Source organism: Apodemus sylvaticus, chromosome 1 (genome assembly GCF_947179515.1).
Source record: "Apodemus sylvaticus chromosome 1, mApoSyl1.1, whole genome shotgun sequence".
Taxonomy (NCBI): Eukaryota; Metazoa; Chordata; class Mammalia; order Rodentia; family Muridae; genus Apodemus; species Apodemus sylvaticus.
In genome coordinates, this window is record NC_067472.1 from 14,487,316 (window position 1) to 14,501,037 (window position 13,722).

Consider the following 13,722-nt stretch of genomic DNA (forward strand, 5'->3'; position numbering starts at 1 on the left):
GATCAGACAGAGGCAGAGGCTCTACCAGGAGGCGGGTGGCATGTGCCTATAATCCCCGCATTCAGGAGGCTGAGGCAAAGGATCATGTGTTCCAGGTCAGCCTATGCTTCATTGTGAGACCTTGTCTCAAAAGGCAAATAAAGGGATAATTACATAAATAAGAGCAGAGGCTCCACAAAAGATGAAGCTAACTTGTCTCAGAAATATCAAGTCTTGTATATTTATTTCTTGTTTGTAACTGTATATATAGTATGCACATACACATATGTATATATGGGGATATACATATTTATTATGTATATGTGTATACACACACATATATATGTATATATATGGGGGTATATGTATGTATATATGTATATGTGTGTATATATATATGGGGGTTATGTGTACATGTGAGTAGATTACCCATAGAGCCCAGAGGAGATGCTGGATCTGGAGTTACAGGAGCTTGTGAGCTGCCCAATGTGGGTTCTAGGCACCAAATTTAGGTCCTCTACAAGAGCAATATGAGTCCTGAACCACTGAGCCATCTCTCTAGCTCCTCCGGCCCTTTTAAAAGAAAAAAAAAAAATCACCAGGGCAGTGGTGGTATACAACTTTAATTCCAGCAGTTAGGAGGCAGAGGTAGTTGGATCTCAGAGTTTGAGGCCAGCCTGCTCTACAGAGTGAGTTCCAGGACAGCCAGGGTTACAGAAGGATATCTAAAAGAAAAAAAAATTAAAAATAATTCCATAAGAACCCCAAGAATATATCTACAAGATTCTAATTTCAGAAAAAAACAAAGATAGAAGCTAATGATATAGTCTCCAAGCATCTTCCAATTGCAAGTTAATACGTCCTTACTAGTGTTTAAAAGAAAAATTTCTAGTCATCATTAAAAAGAAAAGGTGGACTTTAAGGTTCTCCCTTAGGAGCTGGAGAGGCGGCTGGGTAGTCAGAGTTCTTCCTGTTCTCTCTGAGGGCTAGAGTTTGGCTTCCAGCCTCAAATGTTGGGTGGCTTGAAATCACCTGCAATCTAACTCAAGGGAATCTGGAGCCCTCAAGTTGCTTCCATAGGCACACACACACATACACACACACAGATGCACACACGTGTATACACAGACACACACACACATACATACATGCATGTGCACACACACACAGACACACACACATACATACACACACATGAACACACACAGAGACACACACATGCACACACACATACACACATGCACACACATAGACACACATGCACACGTGCACACACACACAGACACACAGACACATACACAAACATATACACATGCACACACACAGACACATGCACACGCGCATGCACACGCATACACACACAGACACACACACAGATACACACACACATGTGCACACACACATACACACACACACGAAAATAAAATCTTAGTTTTTAGATATTTTCCAAGTGTTTGTGAATATTTTGCTTGTGTGTACATCCGTGTAGCACATATGTGCCTGGTGTCCGAGGAGGCAGAGAGTCCTTCATTCGGGTGCTAGGAATTCAAACTGGGTCCTTTGCAGCAACAAGAGCTTTTAGCCACTGAGTCAACTCTCCAGTCCCCCCCCCCCCACACACACACACACACGTAAAAAATAAAACCTTTAGAAAAACCTTTTAAAGGAATTTTCCTAGAGGCGGGTGTATTGGTTACAGTCCCAGCTACTGAGGAGGCCAGGGCAACCTCAGCACAGTGAAAACTCACAGAAGAGGAGGAGGAGGTGAGGAAAAAAGGGATGGAGTGAAGGAAGGAAGACAGACAGAAGGAAGACAGGGGGCGGGGGGGTGGGGAGGGAGAGGGAGAGGGGAAAAAGGGGAAGATCACCCAGACTTGTTGGAGGGCATAGCCTCGGCATGTTAGGGGTCGAGGCCTCCTCTCAGAGAGTACCACACAGCAAATCTATACATTATGCCTTCGCACACTTTCCCTTCTGTCCTTCCCTGTCTCTCTCCCTGGAGAAGCCTGGCAGACCCAGGCTTCAGGCAACAAAACTTGATCATGTTATCTTGCCCCCCCCCCTTTTTTGTTTTTGTTTTTGTTTTGGTTTGGTTTGGTTTTGTTAGGTTTGTTTTGTTTTGGTTTTGGTTTTGGTTTGGTTTGGTTTTTTTCGAGACAGGGTTTCTCTGTGTAGCCCTGGCTGTCCTGGAACTCACTCTGTAGACCAGGCTGGCCTCGAACTCAGAAATCTGCCTGCCTCTGCCTCCCAAGTGCTAGGATTAAAGGCGTGCGCCACCACCGCCAGGCATATCTTGCCCCTTTATTAAGTTTTTTCAATAAATATATTTTACAAATGTATTAAGATTTTTTTAAAAAAATTTATTTATTATTGTAAGTACTCTGTAGGTGTCTTCTGACACCAGAAGAGGGCATCAGATCTCCTTCTGGATGGTTGTGAACCACCATGTGGTTGCTGGGATTTGAACTCTGGACCTCTGGAAGAGCAGTCAGTGCTTTTAACCACTGAGCCATCTCTCCAGCCCCCAAGATTTTTTTTTTAAAGACCAATATTACTAAAATGAAAACAGGGGCTGGAGAGATGGCTCAACAGTAAAGAGCACTGACTGCTCTTCCAGAGGTCCTGAGTTCAATTCCCAGCAACCACATTACAGATGGTTGTGATCACAGCTCACAACCATCTGTAATGGGATCCGATGCCCTCTTTTGGTGTGTCTGAAGACAGCTACAGTGTATTCATACACATGAAATAATTTTTAAAAATGAAAAGAGATTTTTAAAGTTATTTTACTTTTTTACAGTTATTTCTTTAGAGAAAGGGTTTCTCTATTATGTAACTGGCTAGCCTGGTTGCTATGTAGACCAGGCTGGCCTCAAATACACAGAAATCCATCTGCCTCTGCCTCACAAGCACTGGGGTTAAAAGTGCACACCTCAGCGAGGTGGTGGTGGCGCACACCTGTAATCCCAGCACTCTGGGAGGCAAAGGCAGGCGGATTTCTGAGTTCAAGGCCAGCCTGGTCTACAGAGTGAGCTCCAAGACAGCCAGGGCTATACAGAGAAACCCTGTCTTGAAAAAAACCAAATCCAAAAAACAAAAACAAACAAACAAAAAAGTGCACACCTTCAAGCCTTTCAAAAGGCTTGAAAACTCAGATTATTTGTTTTAAATTTATAGCCATCCCTTACCCCAGATAATATTGTCTCCTTAACCCGTGGTGGACACACTTCTTGTCTTCTTCTTTGCTAAAATTGTTCCCAGTAAATACACGTGTCCATAGCCACATGGCCTGCCACACATCGTGGGGTCCCAGTACCTGGGCTGACCTTCAACTGCCTCACCTTAGACCAGGATAGACCTTGCTGTTCCCAAACTGTCCTCCTGGAGTGCTGTTCACTCTTTGCTCTGTAGAGAGTTCCGAGGCTAGAAAGAGGCTGGGGGCCGTAAGGCCACCCTACGCTGCAGACTAGAACACACGGGGACTCATTACCCTCCAGCCAGTTCTCTCCTCTTCGTGACACTGTGGTTCGAGAGTCAGGGTTCTCCCCTTTTCTGATCACAGCCAAACAGTTAACTGAGGTTAAAGGCATAGGAGGCTCCAGCCTTCTCCCTCTCTCTGTCCCACCAGGCTGTGATCTCAAGCCCGACACACAGGTGTTCTGAGATTACTCTGGAAAGTGTGGTATGCATTGGACCAGTTGATAGAGATGTTTGCTGTGTAAGGCTGACAACCTGAGTTCAGCCCCCAGAACCCACAGTGGAAGGAGAGAACCAACCACCCAAAGATGTCCTGTCATTTCCATGTACATGACATAGCATGGATTAAAAAACAATTATTTTATGTGGGTGCATACTTCTGAACATGTGTGTGTGTGTCAGTTCTTTCAATGCGGCAGATGTTACCCTAGATTACATTAGAAGACAGTTCCTCTGCTCCCACCCCAAATACCAACCCTTTGTTCAGTGTTATTCTTGCTGGCCTCCAAGGCCTCATGCGACCCTTTTCCCCAAGGGCTAACTCTGTCTCAGAGGGGCAGGAGCATCTTGTACAAAATAATCATACCTAGGCAAGGCGGTGTGTGCCTGTGATCCCAGCACTCAAGGCGTGAAAGAAAAGGGACTTCTATGGATTGCGGGCCATCCTGGGCTACCAGTGAGACTCAGTCTCAGAAAAGCAAAAGAGGGGGATGGAGAGATGATAGCTCTGCAGCTAAGAGCACTTACTGTCCCTGCAGAGCACCAGGTCTGGTTCTCAGCACCCACACAGCAGCTAACAACTGTCGCTAAGTCCCATTCCAGAAGATCTGAACTCTCTTCTGGCCTTGCACAGATATACACGCTGGCCAAACACCCACACACGTTTTTTTAAAGCAATAATTTAGAAATGAGGCCCACATGGTATTGGTTAATTTCTGCATGTTTGGGATGATCTGTCTTAAACTACAGGCTAAAATGATATCAACATTCCTTTTGCAGATCTGTGTGATCCCTCACACAACAGGGCAGGGTATCCAGGATGCAAGGAGGAAGAGACAGAGACAGAGAGAGACAGAGAGAGACAGAGACACAGAGAGACAGAGACACAGAGAGACAGAGACACAGAGAGACAGAGACACAGAGAGACAGAGACACAGAGACAGAGAGAGACAGAGACACAGAGAGACAGAGACAGAGAGACAGAGAAACAGAGAGACAAAGACAGAGACACAGAGACAGACAGAGACAGCTGAAAGAGACAGAGAGAGACAGAGACACAGAGAGAGACCTACAAACACACACACAGAATAAAAAAGATCAGAAGCACATCCACACACAGAATGGTAGAGTTGGGGAGATGGAAGAAAAGAATACGTAACAGAGCAAACCCAAGGGAGTTGGGCAGAGATGGAGAGACACTGAAGCAGGACCTACAACCGCTCAGTACTTCCAGATGAAGGTGAGTACCAGTTGGGCTTCAGGAAGAGCCAAGCTAGCGATGAGAGCATCGGTGTCAGGAGAACACATTTCGCTTTCTCTTACTCTGTGCTTAGCAATAATACAGATGCTAACAGAATCACAGTGCTGCCCAGGCCCTGCTGCCTGGTGTGTCTTTGCCTGTGGAAGATCCACCCCCACATCTAGCAAAGGCTACCAACAGGCCATGGTGAGTCAGGCACTGCAAGGGCTGGGTGGGAGGTAAGGCTCTGCAGGTCACCTCAGGGACTGGGACACAGAGCCAAGTGTGAGCTCTCGGGGAAAGCAGGTGAGACACAGGGGTGGGGGTGGGGGGTGAGGGTGAGGGTAGTGTCAGCAGAGTAGTGAAGGTGGGCAGTCACTGGCGGGGATGTTAGGAGAGCCTTGAATACCAAGCTCAGGGACTGTAGGAGACATGGTCACACTCGATCAGGACACTGTGGTGGTGGTGGTGGAAGAAGTGTTAGGCAGTCCTGGGTCACTCAGTAGCCAGATTCCAATAGCAACAGAATAAAATGGGGGTGGAGCTAACCCTGTCAGGCCGTCTGGTTACTCTGTGAAACCCAGTCAGCTTTTACTGTCAGCACAGCCTAGAACACTTGAGAATGGAGTCTCAACTGAGGAACCATCCTGAGCAGACATCTATGGGAGATTGTCCACCATGGGCGGCACCATCACCTAGGCAGACGGGCCTGGATTGTATAAGACAGTTAGTGCGACATAAACCTCTGTGAGCCAGGAAAAGGCATTCCTTCATGGTTTCTGCTGTGCTTCCATGGCTTTGACGTGAGTTTCTTGGTCAGAATGAACGCCATGCATGGAACAGCAAGCAGACCTGCCTTCAAGTGATCTCTAGAGTTCCCACCCTGACTTTCCCTCAAGGACAGCCGGTAACTTATTAGCTGCAATAAGCCCTGTCCTTTCCCACGATGCTATTGGTCAGTAGGTTTTATCGCAGCAGCAGAATTCAAACTAGAAAACCGTGTATCTTGTCTTTGTTTACGTAGTACCCTCTGCTGGAAGGCCCTCGCTTCCCAGCCCTTCTGAAAGCAAATCATGAAATGGGATTCCCTGTCCCTCCTTAGCATCTCCTCTTCTAGGAGGCCTCTGCGTAGGAATAGACACTCCTCCACCTTCCACGTAGCCCAAAAGCACATGGAAAATCTCCTGGGCTGGGCCGTGCTGTCAGTTTTTTTTTTTTTGTTTTGTTTTTGTTTTTGTTTTTTAGCGGTTTTTTTTTCCCCGAGACAGGGTTTCTCTGGGTAGCTCTGGCTGTCCTGGAACTAACTCTGTAGACCAGGCTGGCCTCGAACTCAGAAATCCACCTGCCGCTACCTCCCAAGTGCTGGGATTAAAGGCGTGCGCCACCACCACCCGGCGTGCTGTCAGGTTTTAGCCGCAGCAGAAAATACAGTTTTGCTCCATCCATGCTCTGTGTCACCACACCCAGAATTTGCCTGCCCCCAGAGAGCCTCATCTACTGTCTACCTGAGTACACAAACCTTGAGACAGGCTGTAGAGGGAGTCAAGGGAACATAGGGCCCATTTGCCTAGTGATGCTTCGGTCTGGCTGGTCATAGTGTGGCACACCCCGCCCAGGAGGAAGTGGTAAGCACCTGGCGAGAGGTGTCTTTAGAGAAAGCCTGCCTCGACCTTCAGTCTTCATTGCAACAAGAGGCTGTGTTGGAGGCTCCTGTGAACCCCAGGCCCATCCCTGAGTGACCAAGTCTCCGTGTCCCACCCACAACTGTGCCCACGCAGCCACAGTCATGGACAGGTTCCGGATGCTCTTCCAGCACCTCCAGTCCAGCTCCGAGTCGGTGATGAACGGCATTTGCCTCCTGCTGGCTGCGGTCACAGTCAAGATGTACTCCTCCCTTGACTTCAACTGCCCCTGCCTCGAGCGCTACAATGCCCTCTATGGCCTGGGCCTGCTGCTCACACCCCCTCTGGCCCTCTTCCTCTGTGGCCTCTTGGTCAATAGACAGTCTGTGTTGATGGTGGAGGAGTGGCGCCGGCCAGCAGGGCACCGGAGGAAGGACCTGGGCATCGTCAGGTAGGGTCTCACATAGCTCTCCTCTACCCAGGGCAGTCGACATTATCAGATATGCTTTTCCTTGCTCCAGGTGTGACTGACTGCTAAAGATGTTCTGCTCGTCTGCAGTTCCCATCTGGAAACACGTTTCTGTGCATATAGAGGTCAGAGGAAAAGTTTCAGGAGTTGTCTCCTTCCGCAATATGGGCTCTGGGGATTTAACTCAGGTCAACAACCTTAGCAAGTAGCCCTAGCTGATGACCCATCTTGCAGGTCCTGGAAATATATATTTTTTGTTCCTATCAATTTTCACCTTTTCGTGGCCACTACTGTACCCATAAGAATGATTCAGGATTTCCAAGAATTACCCAGGTCACACCAGTCCCACTGAGTGCATAGTAGATGTATGTTTGTTCATTGCATGTTAGCAAGAGGCAGTCTTTATGTAAAGCTGTTTCCTTCCTTGGAAGCTTCCAGAGACAAGCACCTTACCTGCTGTAGCCCTTTGTCCTCAGGGTCTGGCACAAGCATACAAGTCAGCTGATAAAGCTCAGTAGTTCCTAATGCCCATCGGCTGGGGTTAAATACCTACCTGGGGCCAAGGTCCGCTCTGCTGGGGGCTTTGCAAGTAAGGCCCCTCTAGATTCGCTTTCCTCTGCCCTGGGTCAGCTCCTTAGGCAGACCTGCTTTCCAGAATGATGCAACTTTGACACACACAGTCAGAACCTTGGCTAAGCTCTGAGGACGCAGATCAGTTGGTGAAGTGCGTGGCTAGAATGCATAGTGGCCAGGGCTTGTCCCCAGCACTGCATCCTCCAGATGGGATAGCACACTCCTGTAATCCAGACCTCAGGACGAGGACGCAGGAGGGTCAGAAGTTGAAGGTCATCCTCACCTACTGCACAGAGAGTTCAAGGCCAAGCTGGGATGTATAAGGCCATGCTGGTGTGTGAGCATTAGTGTGTGTGTGTTTGTGTCTGTGTGTCTGTGTGTCTATGTGTGTCTGTCTCTGTGTGTGCCTGTGCATGTGTGTTTGTCTCTGTGTGTGTGTTTGTCTCTGTGTCTGTCTGTATGTCCCTTTCTTTCTGTGTGTGTATGTCTATGTGTGCTTGTGTAAGTGTCTGTGTGGGTGTTTTTGTGTGTCTATATGTGTCTTGTGTATGTGTTCTGTGTGTGCCTGTGAATGTCTCTATGTGTATCTGTGTGTGCACATCTGTTTGTCTCTGTGTCCATCTGTCTGTCTTCTGTATCTCTGACTCTGTGTGTCTATGTCTGTCTGTCTATGTATGTATCTGTGTGTGTCTGTCTGTCTCTGTCTCTCTATGTCTATCTATCTTTCTGTCTTCTCTCTCTTTGTGTCTGTTTGTCTGACTGCCTTGTGTGTGTGTGTGCCTATTTGTATGTCTGTGTGTGTTTGTGTTTATGTGTGTGTGTCTATCTCTCTCTCTCTGTATGTGTGTTTGGGTATCTGTGTGTGTATTTGTGTCTGTCTCTCTCTGTGTATGTGTGTTTGTGTATCTGTGTGTGTCTGTATGTGTCTGTGTGTGTGTCTGTGTGTATCTGTGTGTGTGTCTGCTGTATGTGTGTATCTGTATGTGAGTATCTGTATATGTGTATATGTGGTGTGTGTGTATGTGTGTGTATGTGTGTGTATGTGTGTCTGTGTGTGTACCTGTGTGTGTGTGTGTGTGTGTGTGTGTGTAAACCCCAGCAAAGCTCCCACAGCTGGGATGTGGCCACCCAGCCAGTGCAGCTCTCCCTGACTGCAGCTGCACACAGGTTTCCCCTTGACCCCCGCCCCCTCCTTGCTTTGCCCTCAGGTACATGTGTTCCTCTGTGCTGCAGCGAGCTCTCGCAGCTCCCCTGGTCTGGATCTTACTGGCCCTCCTTGATGGGAAGTGTTTTGTGTGTGCCTTCAGCAACTCCGTTGACCCCGAGAAGTTTCTGGATTTTGCTAATATGACCCCCAGCCAGGTGCAGCTCTTCCTAGCCAAGGTGCCCTGCAAGGAAGATGAGCTGGTTAAAACCAGCCCTGCTCGCAAGGCCGTGTCTCGGTACCTCCGCTGCCTGTCACAGGTAAGTGGGGCCTGCCCAGCCCTCAGTGCCTCATAGATACTGCACTGCCTAGTTTTAGGTCAATTTGACAAAAGCTAGAGTCATCTGAGAGGAGAGAGTCTCAATTAAGAAAATACCTTCATAAAATTGGGTTGGAGGCAAGACTGGTGAGCATTTTCTCTCTCTCTCTCTCTTTTTTTTAAAAATTAATTATGTATATATTTAATGTATGTGGGTGCTCTGCCTGCACGTACACTCACATGCCCGAAGAGGGCGTCAGATCCCATTACAGATGGTCTTGAGCCACCATGTGGGTGCTGGGAATTGAACCCAGGACTTCCGGAAGAGCAACCAGTGCTCTTAACCTCTGAGCCATCTCTCCAGCCCCTGTCAGACATTTTCTTGATTAATGATTGATGGGGGAAAGCACAGACTATTGTGGGTGGGACCATCACTGGACTGGTGGTCCTGAGCTCTGTAAGAAAGCAGGCTGAGCAAGCCATGAGGAACAGGCCAGTAAACAGCACCCCTCCATGGCCTCTGCATCAGCTCCTGCTCCAGGCTCCTGTCCTGTTTGAGTTCCTGTCCTGGCTTCCTTCAGTGAAGGATTACAATGCAGAAGAATAAGCCAAATAGGCCTTTCCTCCCCACGTTGCTTGGGTCATGGTGTCTCATCGCAGCCATAGTAACCCTGACTGAGGCAGATATCCGGGGTGGCTGAGGAGCTGGTGCTGAGCCGGGTCCATGTGACTTCCTGAAGATGCCCCTCACTTTGGGAGCCAAGAGCAGGAAGTGTAGGGGACTAGGACCACTATCCTTGAGAGGTGAGCCCTGGGCCACTAATACCAACCGACCCAGAACAGGTCCCAGGCGCCCACCCACCTGAAAGTCCCAGGAGCTGGATGGCGGAAGAGTGGAGCTGGTAATGTTGTGCTACACCTACCTCCCACCCGAGACACAAACCGTCTTGAAAATCATGCGGAGCCGTTTGTTGAGTACTTCCACACCAGAGGCTGTGTTTAGCTTTCTCTGTGCATACGTTTGTTTAATTCTCAGACCAACTCTTTGAAATGGAGGCAGCTCTTAACATCCCATGTTTCAGATGAGGTAATGCAGCTCTGAGAGTTTCAGTTCTCAAGGCCAAAGTACATAACTAGTAACAGGCACGGCAAACTCTGGATACCCGTCACTGGTCTTAAACAACCTTTTTTTTTTTTTAAAGATTTGTTTTTATTTATTATATCTAAGTACATTGTAGCTGTCTTCAGACACCACAGAAGAGGGCGTCAGATCTCATTACGGATGGTTGTGAGCCACCATGTGGTTGCTGGGATTTGAACTCAGGACCTTCAGAAGAGCAGTCAGTGCTCTTACCTGCTGAGCCATCTCTCCAGCCCCATCACTGGTCTTTTTAACTGCTTAATAGCTTGCAAAATATGAAGATGATCCTCACCAGATGCTTGGATTCTTACTGTGTATCCTTTCTACTATACTGGAGTATCCACAGCCCCACCTCCAGCCAGGCTCCCAATTTCTCCACCACCACCAACACCTGTACCAGCCCGTATCCAACACTTAACATTTATGAGCCCTTTACACACGGAGAAGCTCCAGGACTCCAGAGAGCCCTCAGGTGTGAAGGGAACAGAGGGCCTCAGGGAAACACTATACTCAACTTGTTTGGCGGGGAACCCAAAAAAAAACGACAACTATAAATGGTGGGAATCTATCTCATCTGCGAGTGAAGAGGATTTTCATGTTGGTGGGTCTGAGGGAAAACCCTGCCCCTTTGGAAGACAGACAGGAGGGGAGTTGGGCAGGTGTGGCCTCCAATGTTAGAGAATGGCTTCTAGTTTCCTCACGGTTGACCTAACACTTCCCTGCTGTCCCTACACCCAGCTTACTAGCTGGCAAAATAAAGCATCATTGTAAGAATGGCTGGGAAATAAACATGAGGCTGGGTGTTTTAGGATTTTACTGCTGTGAACAGACACCACGGCCAAGGCAACTCTTTTAAAAACAGCATTTAGTTGGGGCTGGCTTACAGGTTCAGGGAGTCAGTCTGTTATCATCAAGGTGTGTGGGGGGGAGGATGGCAGTGTCCAGGCAGGCCTGGGCATGGTGCAGGAGCTGCTGAGAGCTCTACATCTTCATCAGAAGGCTGCTGGTGGAAGACTAGCTTCTAGGCAGCTAGGATGAGGGTCTTAAAGCCCCACACCCACAGTGACACACCTACTCCAACAGGGCCACACCTTCTAATAGTGCCACTGCCTGGGCTGAGCATATACAGACCATCACACTGGGTAAAGAGATAAAATGGTTGATGTGTAGGTAAGCAGGCCATAAACAGAAGAATATGGATGTTATGGTGAGTTTATCTAACTGCTTTGACTCTCGGCGGGTTGCTCGGGTGGTTCCACACCTATCCAGAAGCTATCTGGATTTGTTAATAAAATCACATACATGCACACACACACACACACACACACACACACACAGAGTTAATTTTAATATGTCTTGCTGGGCAGTGATGGTGCATGCCTTTAATCCCAGCTTTTGGGAGGCAGAGGCAGGCAGATTTCTGAGTTCAAGGCTAGCCTGATCTACAGAGTGAGCTCCAGAACAGCCAAGGCTATACAGAGAAACCCTGTCTCAAAAAATAAAAACAAACAAACAAAATTAATGTCTTGACTAGCTCAAAGACTGGCCAGTTCTAATCCTCTGCCCGGCTAGCATACATTTCCCTCCAGTACTCAAGGCTCAACACCTTTAAAATCCATGTTTTATCTTTGTTGTCCTATAACCTTCTGGGCAGCCCCTCCCATAGGGCCACTTTCCTTTTCCACCGACATTTCGGGTGAATCTTCTTTTGTAGCTCTAAATCTGATCCACCTCCCTCTGATACACTTCGATCTCTTCCTTTCTTCCTCTCTTCCAGTTCCTAGCCTGTGCAAATCCCCAAGTCCCTCCTCAGTCTACCTGTACAGCCATTGGCTGTTGACTCTATCGATCTCTCAAATACCAGTTGGTGACAAGGACCTTCAGCGTTTGGACACACAGATTCCTGATTTGGGGGACTGGATTAATTCAAAGCATTGGGACCACTCCCCAACGTCTGGAGGCAGGAATGGATGGGATGATAAGTGGGCGGCTAAGAGGAAGGACCACTAAAAGAATGGCCAGGTGGGAGGAGAGGAGAGACGACTGGATGAGATGTGGGCAGACAGATGCGTCTGGAGGATGCGTGCAGGATGGTGACTGGACGTGAAATGTGTGGATGTGAGAAAACAAAGAGAGAGCCTTGGAGCACACAAGGTGTGCAGCACCAGAGCCCTACTGCATCTCACTAAAGCCCTCTCTCCTCCAGGCCATCGGCTGGAGTATAACCTTGCTGGTGATAGTGGTGGCCTTCCTAGCCCGTTGTCTGAGGCCCTGCTTCGACCAGACCGCCTTCCTACAGCGCAGATACTGGAGCAACTATATGGACCTGGAGCAGAAGCTCTTTGATGAGACGTGCTGTGAGCATGCGCGGGACTTCGCACACCGTTGCGTGCTGCACTTCTTCGCAAGCATGCAGAGCGAGCTGCGCGCTCTGGGGTTATATCGGGACCCAGCTGGTGGAATGCCAGGGTCACAGGAGCCCCTGGATCCCCCAGAGGACCCGGAGAGTGGAAGCGGGAAGGCGCACTTGCGTGCGATCTCCAGCCGGGAGCAGGTGGATCACCTCCTCAGTACCTGGTACTCCAGCAAGCCGCCGCTTGACCTCGCAGCATCCCCCAGGTTCTGGGGACCTGGCCTCAACCACCGAGCCCCTATAGCTGCTCGGTGCCACCAGCTCGATGTATAGGCTTCAACAGCAGTAGTTTTCCCGTGTTAAATTCCCATGTTGGCACGGGTCTGGAAGCCGGTCTCCCTTGTTGGCCTCCTTCCCAGATAGCCCAGCGGCTACCTAGTTTCTGGGTATGTGCTCCTCTGTGATCACCGCTCCCTCTGGGCCCTGATCAAGTTCAGATTCTTATTTAGGACATTCAGACTGAGTTCCTGAATCTATCCTTTCCTTTCTTTTCCGTCCCTCCCTCCCACTTCCCTCCTTCTCTTCTCTCCTTTCCTCCCTTTCTCCCTTATCCTTTCCTTCTCTCCTCAACCATCTCTTCTGAGGAACTTCAGCCATCTAGCTGAAGATGGCCTTGAACTCCAGGCCTGGGATACACGGCTAGCCTCCTGCCTCAGACTCCCTTAGTGTTAGGATTACAGGAATGAGCCGCCACTCCCCAATTTCCAGAATTTTGTCTCTAACGAGCCCCCCCCCCAAAAAAAATACTGGTTCTTCTGATCATTGGACCAAACTTTGAGTAGCCACAGTCTGAATAAATCTGTTGTGGATCTGGGTCATAGACACTGACTCCAAATTTAAAAGCAAAAGAATTACCATAATAGTGTCACGTGCCCCATGTCTTTTCATTCAATTTTCTTGTAGTCTATCGAAGGCATGATTAGATTAAATTTAGATTTAAATCACATTATTTATTTATTTAGTGCACGTGTGTGTGTGTGTGTGTGTGTGTGTGTGTGTGTGTGTGCTTGCATGCATGTGTGCCTTGGTGCGTGTGTAGAGATCAGAGAACAGCTTGTAGGCTTCATCTCTCTCCTTCTACCACGTCTGTCTCAGAGGTCAAGTTCAGGTCATCAGGCTTGACAAC

General features: G+C 48.5%; 1 protein-coding gene across 1 annotated transcript; it reads left to right on the forward strand.

Moving 5' to 3' along the window:
* Positions 1-6,602: 6,602 nt before the first annotated feature.
* Calhm3 (calcium homeostasis modulator 3) lies at positions 6,603-13,465 on the forward strand. Its single transcript, XM_052172237.1, has 3 exons — positions 6,603-6,988; positions 8,788-9,043; positions 12,390-13,465. Exons 1-3 carry the CDS (start codon positions 6,702-6,704, stop codon positions 12,867-12,869), a joined length of 1,023 nt encoding a protein of 340 aa, XP_052028197.1. The 5' UTR covers positions 6,603-6,701; the 3' UTR covers positions 12,870-13,465.
* Positions 13,466-13,722: the final 257 nt, after the last annotated feature.

Excerpts from the sequence above, each read along its gene's own strand:
- Calhm3 (XM_052172237.1), top strand. The coding sequence starts at position 6,702 with ATGGACAGGTTCCGGATGCTCTTCCAGCACCTCCAGTCCAGCTCCGAG. Across the intron at positions 6,989-8,787 it reads AAGGACCTGGGCATCGTCAG|GTACATGTGTTCCTCTGTGC; the intron begins GTAGGGTCTCAC and ends CTTTGCCCTCAG. Across the intron at positions 9,044-12,389 it reads ACCTCCGCTGCCTGTCACAG|GCCATCGGCTGGAGTATAAC; the intron begins GTAAGTGGGGCC and ends TCTCTCCTCCAG.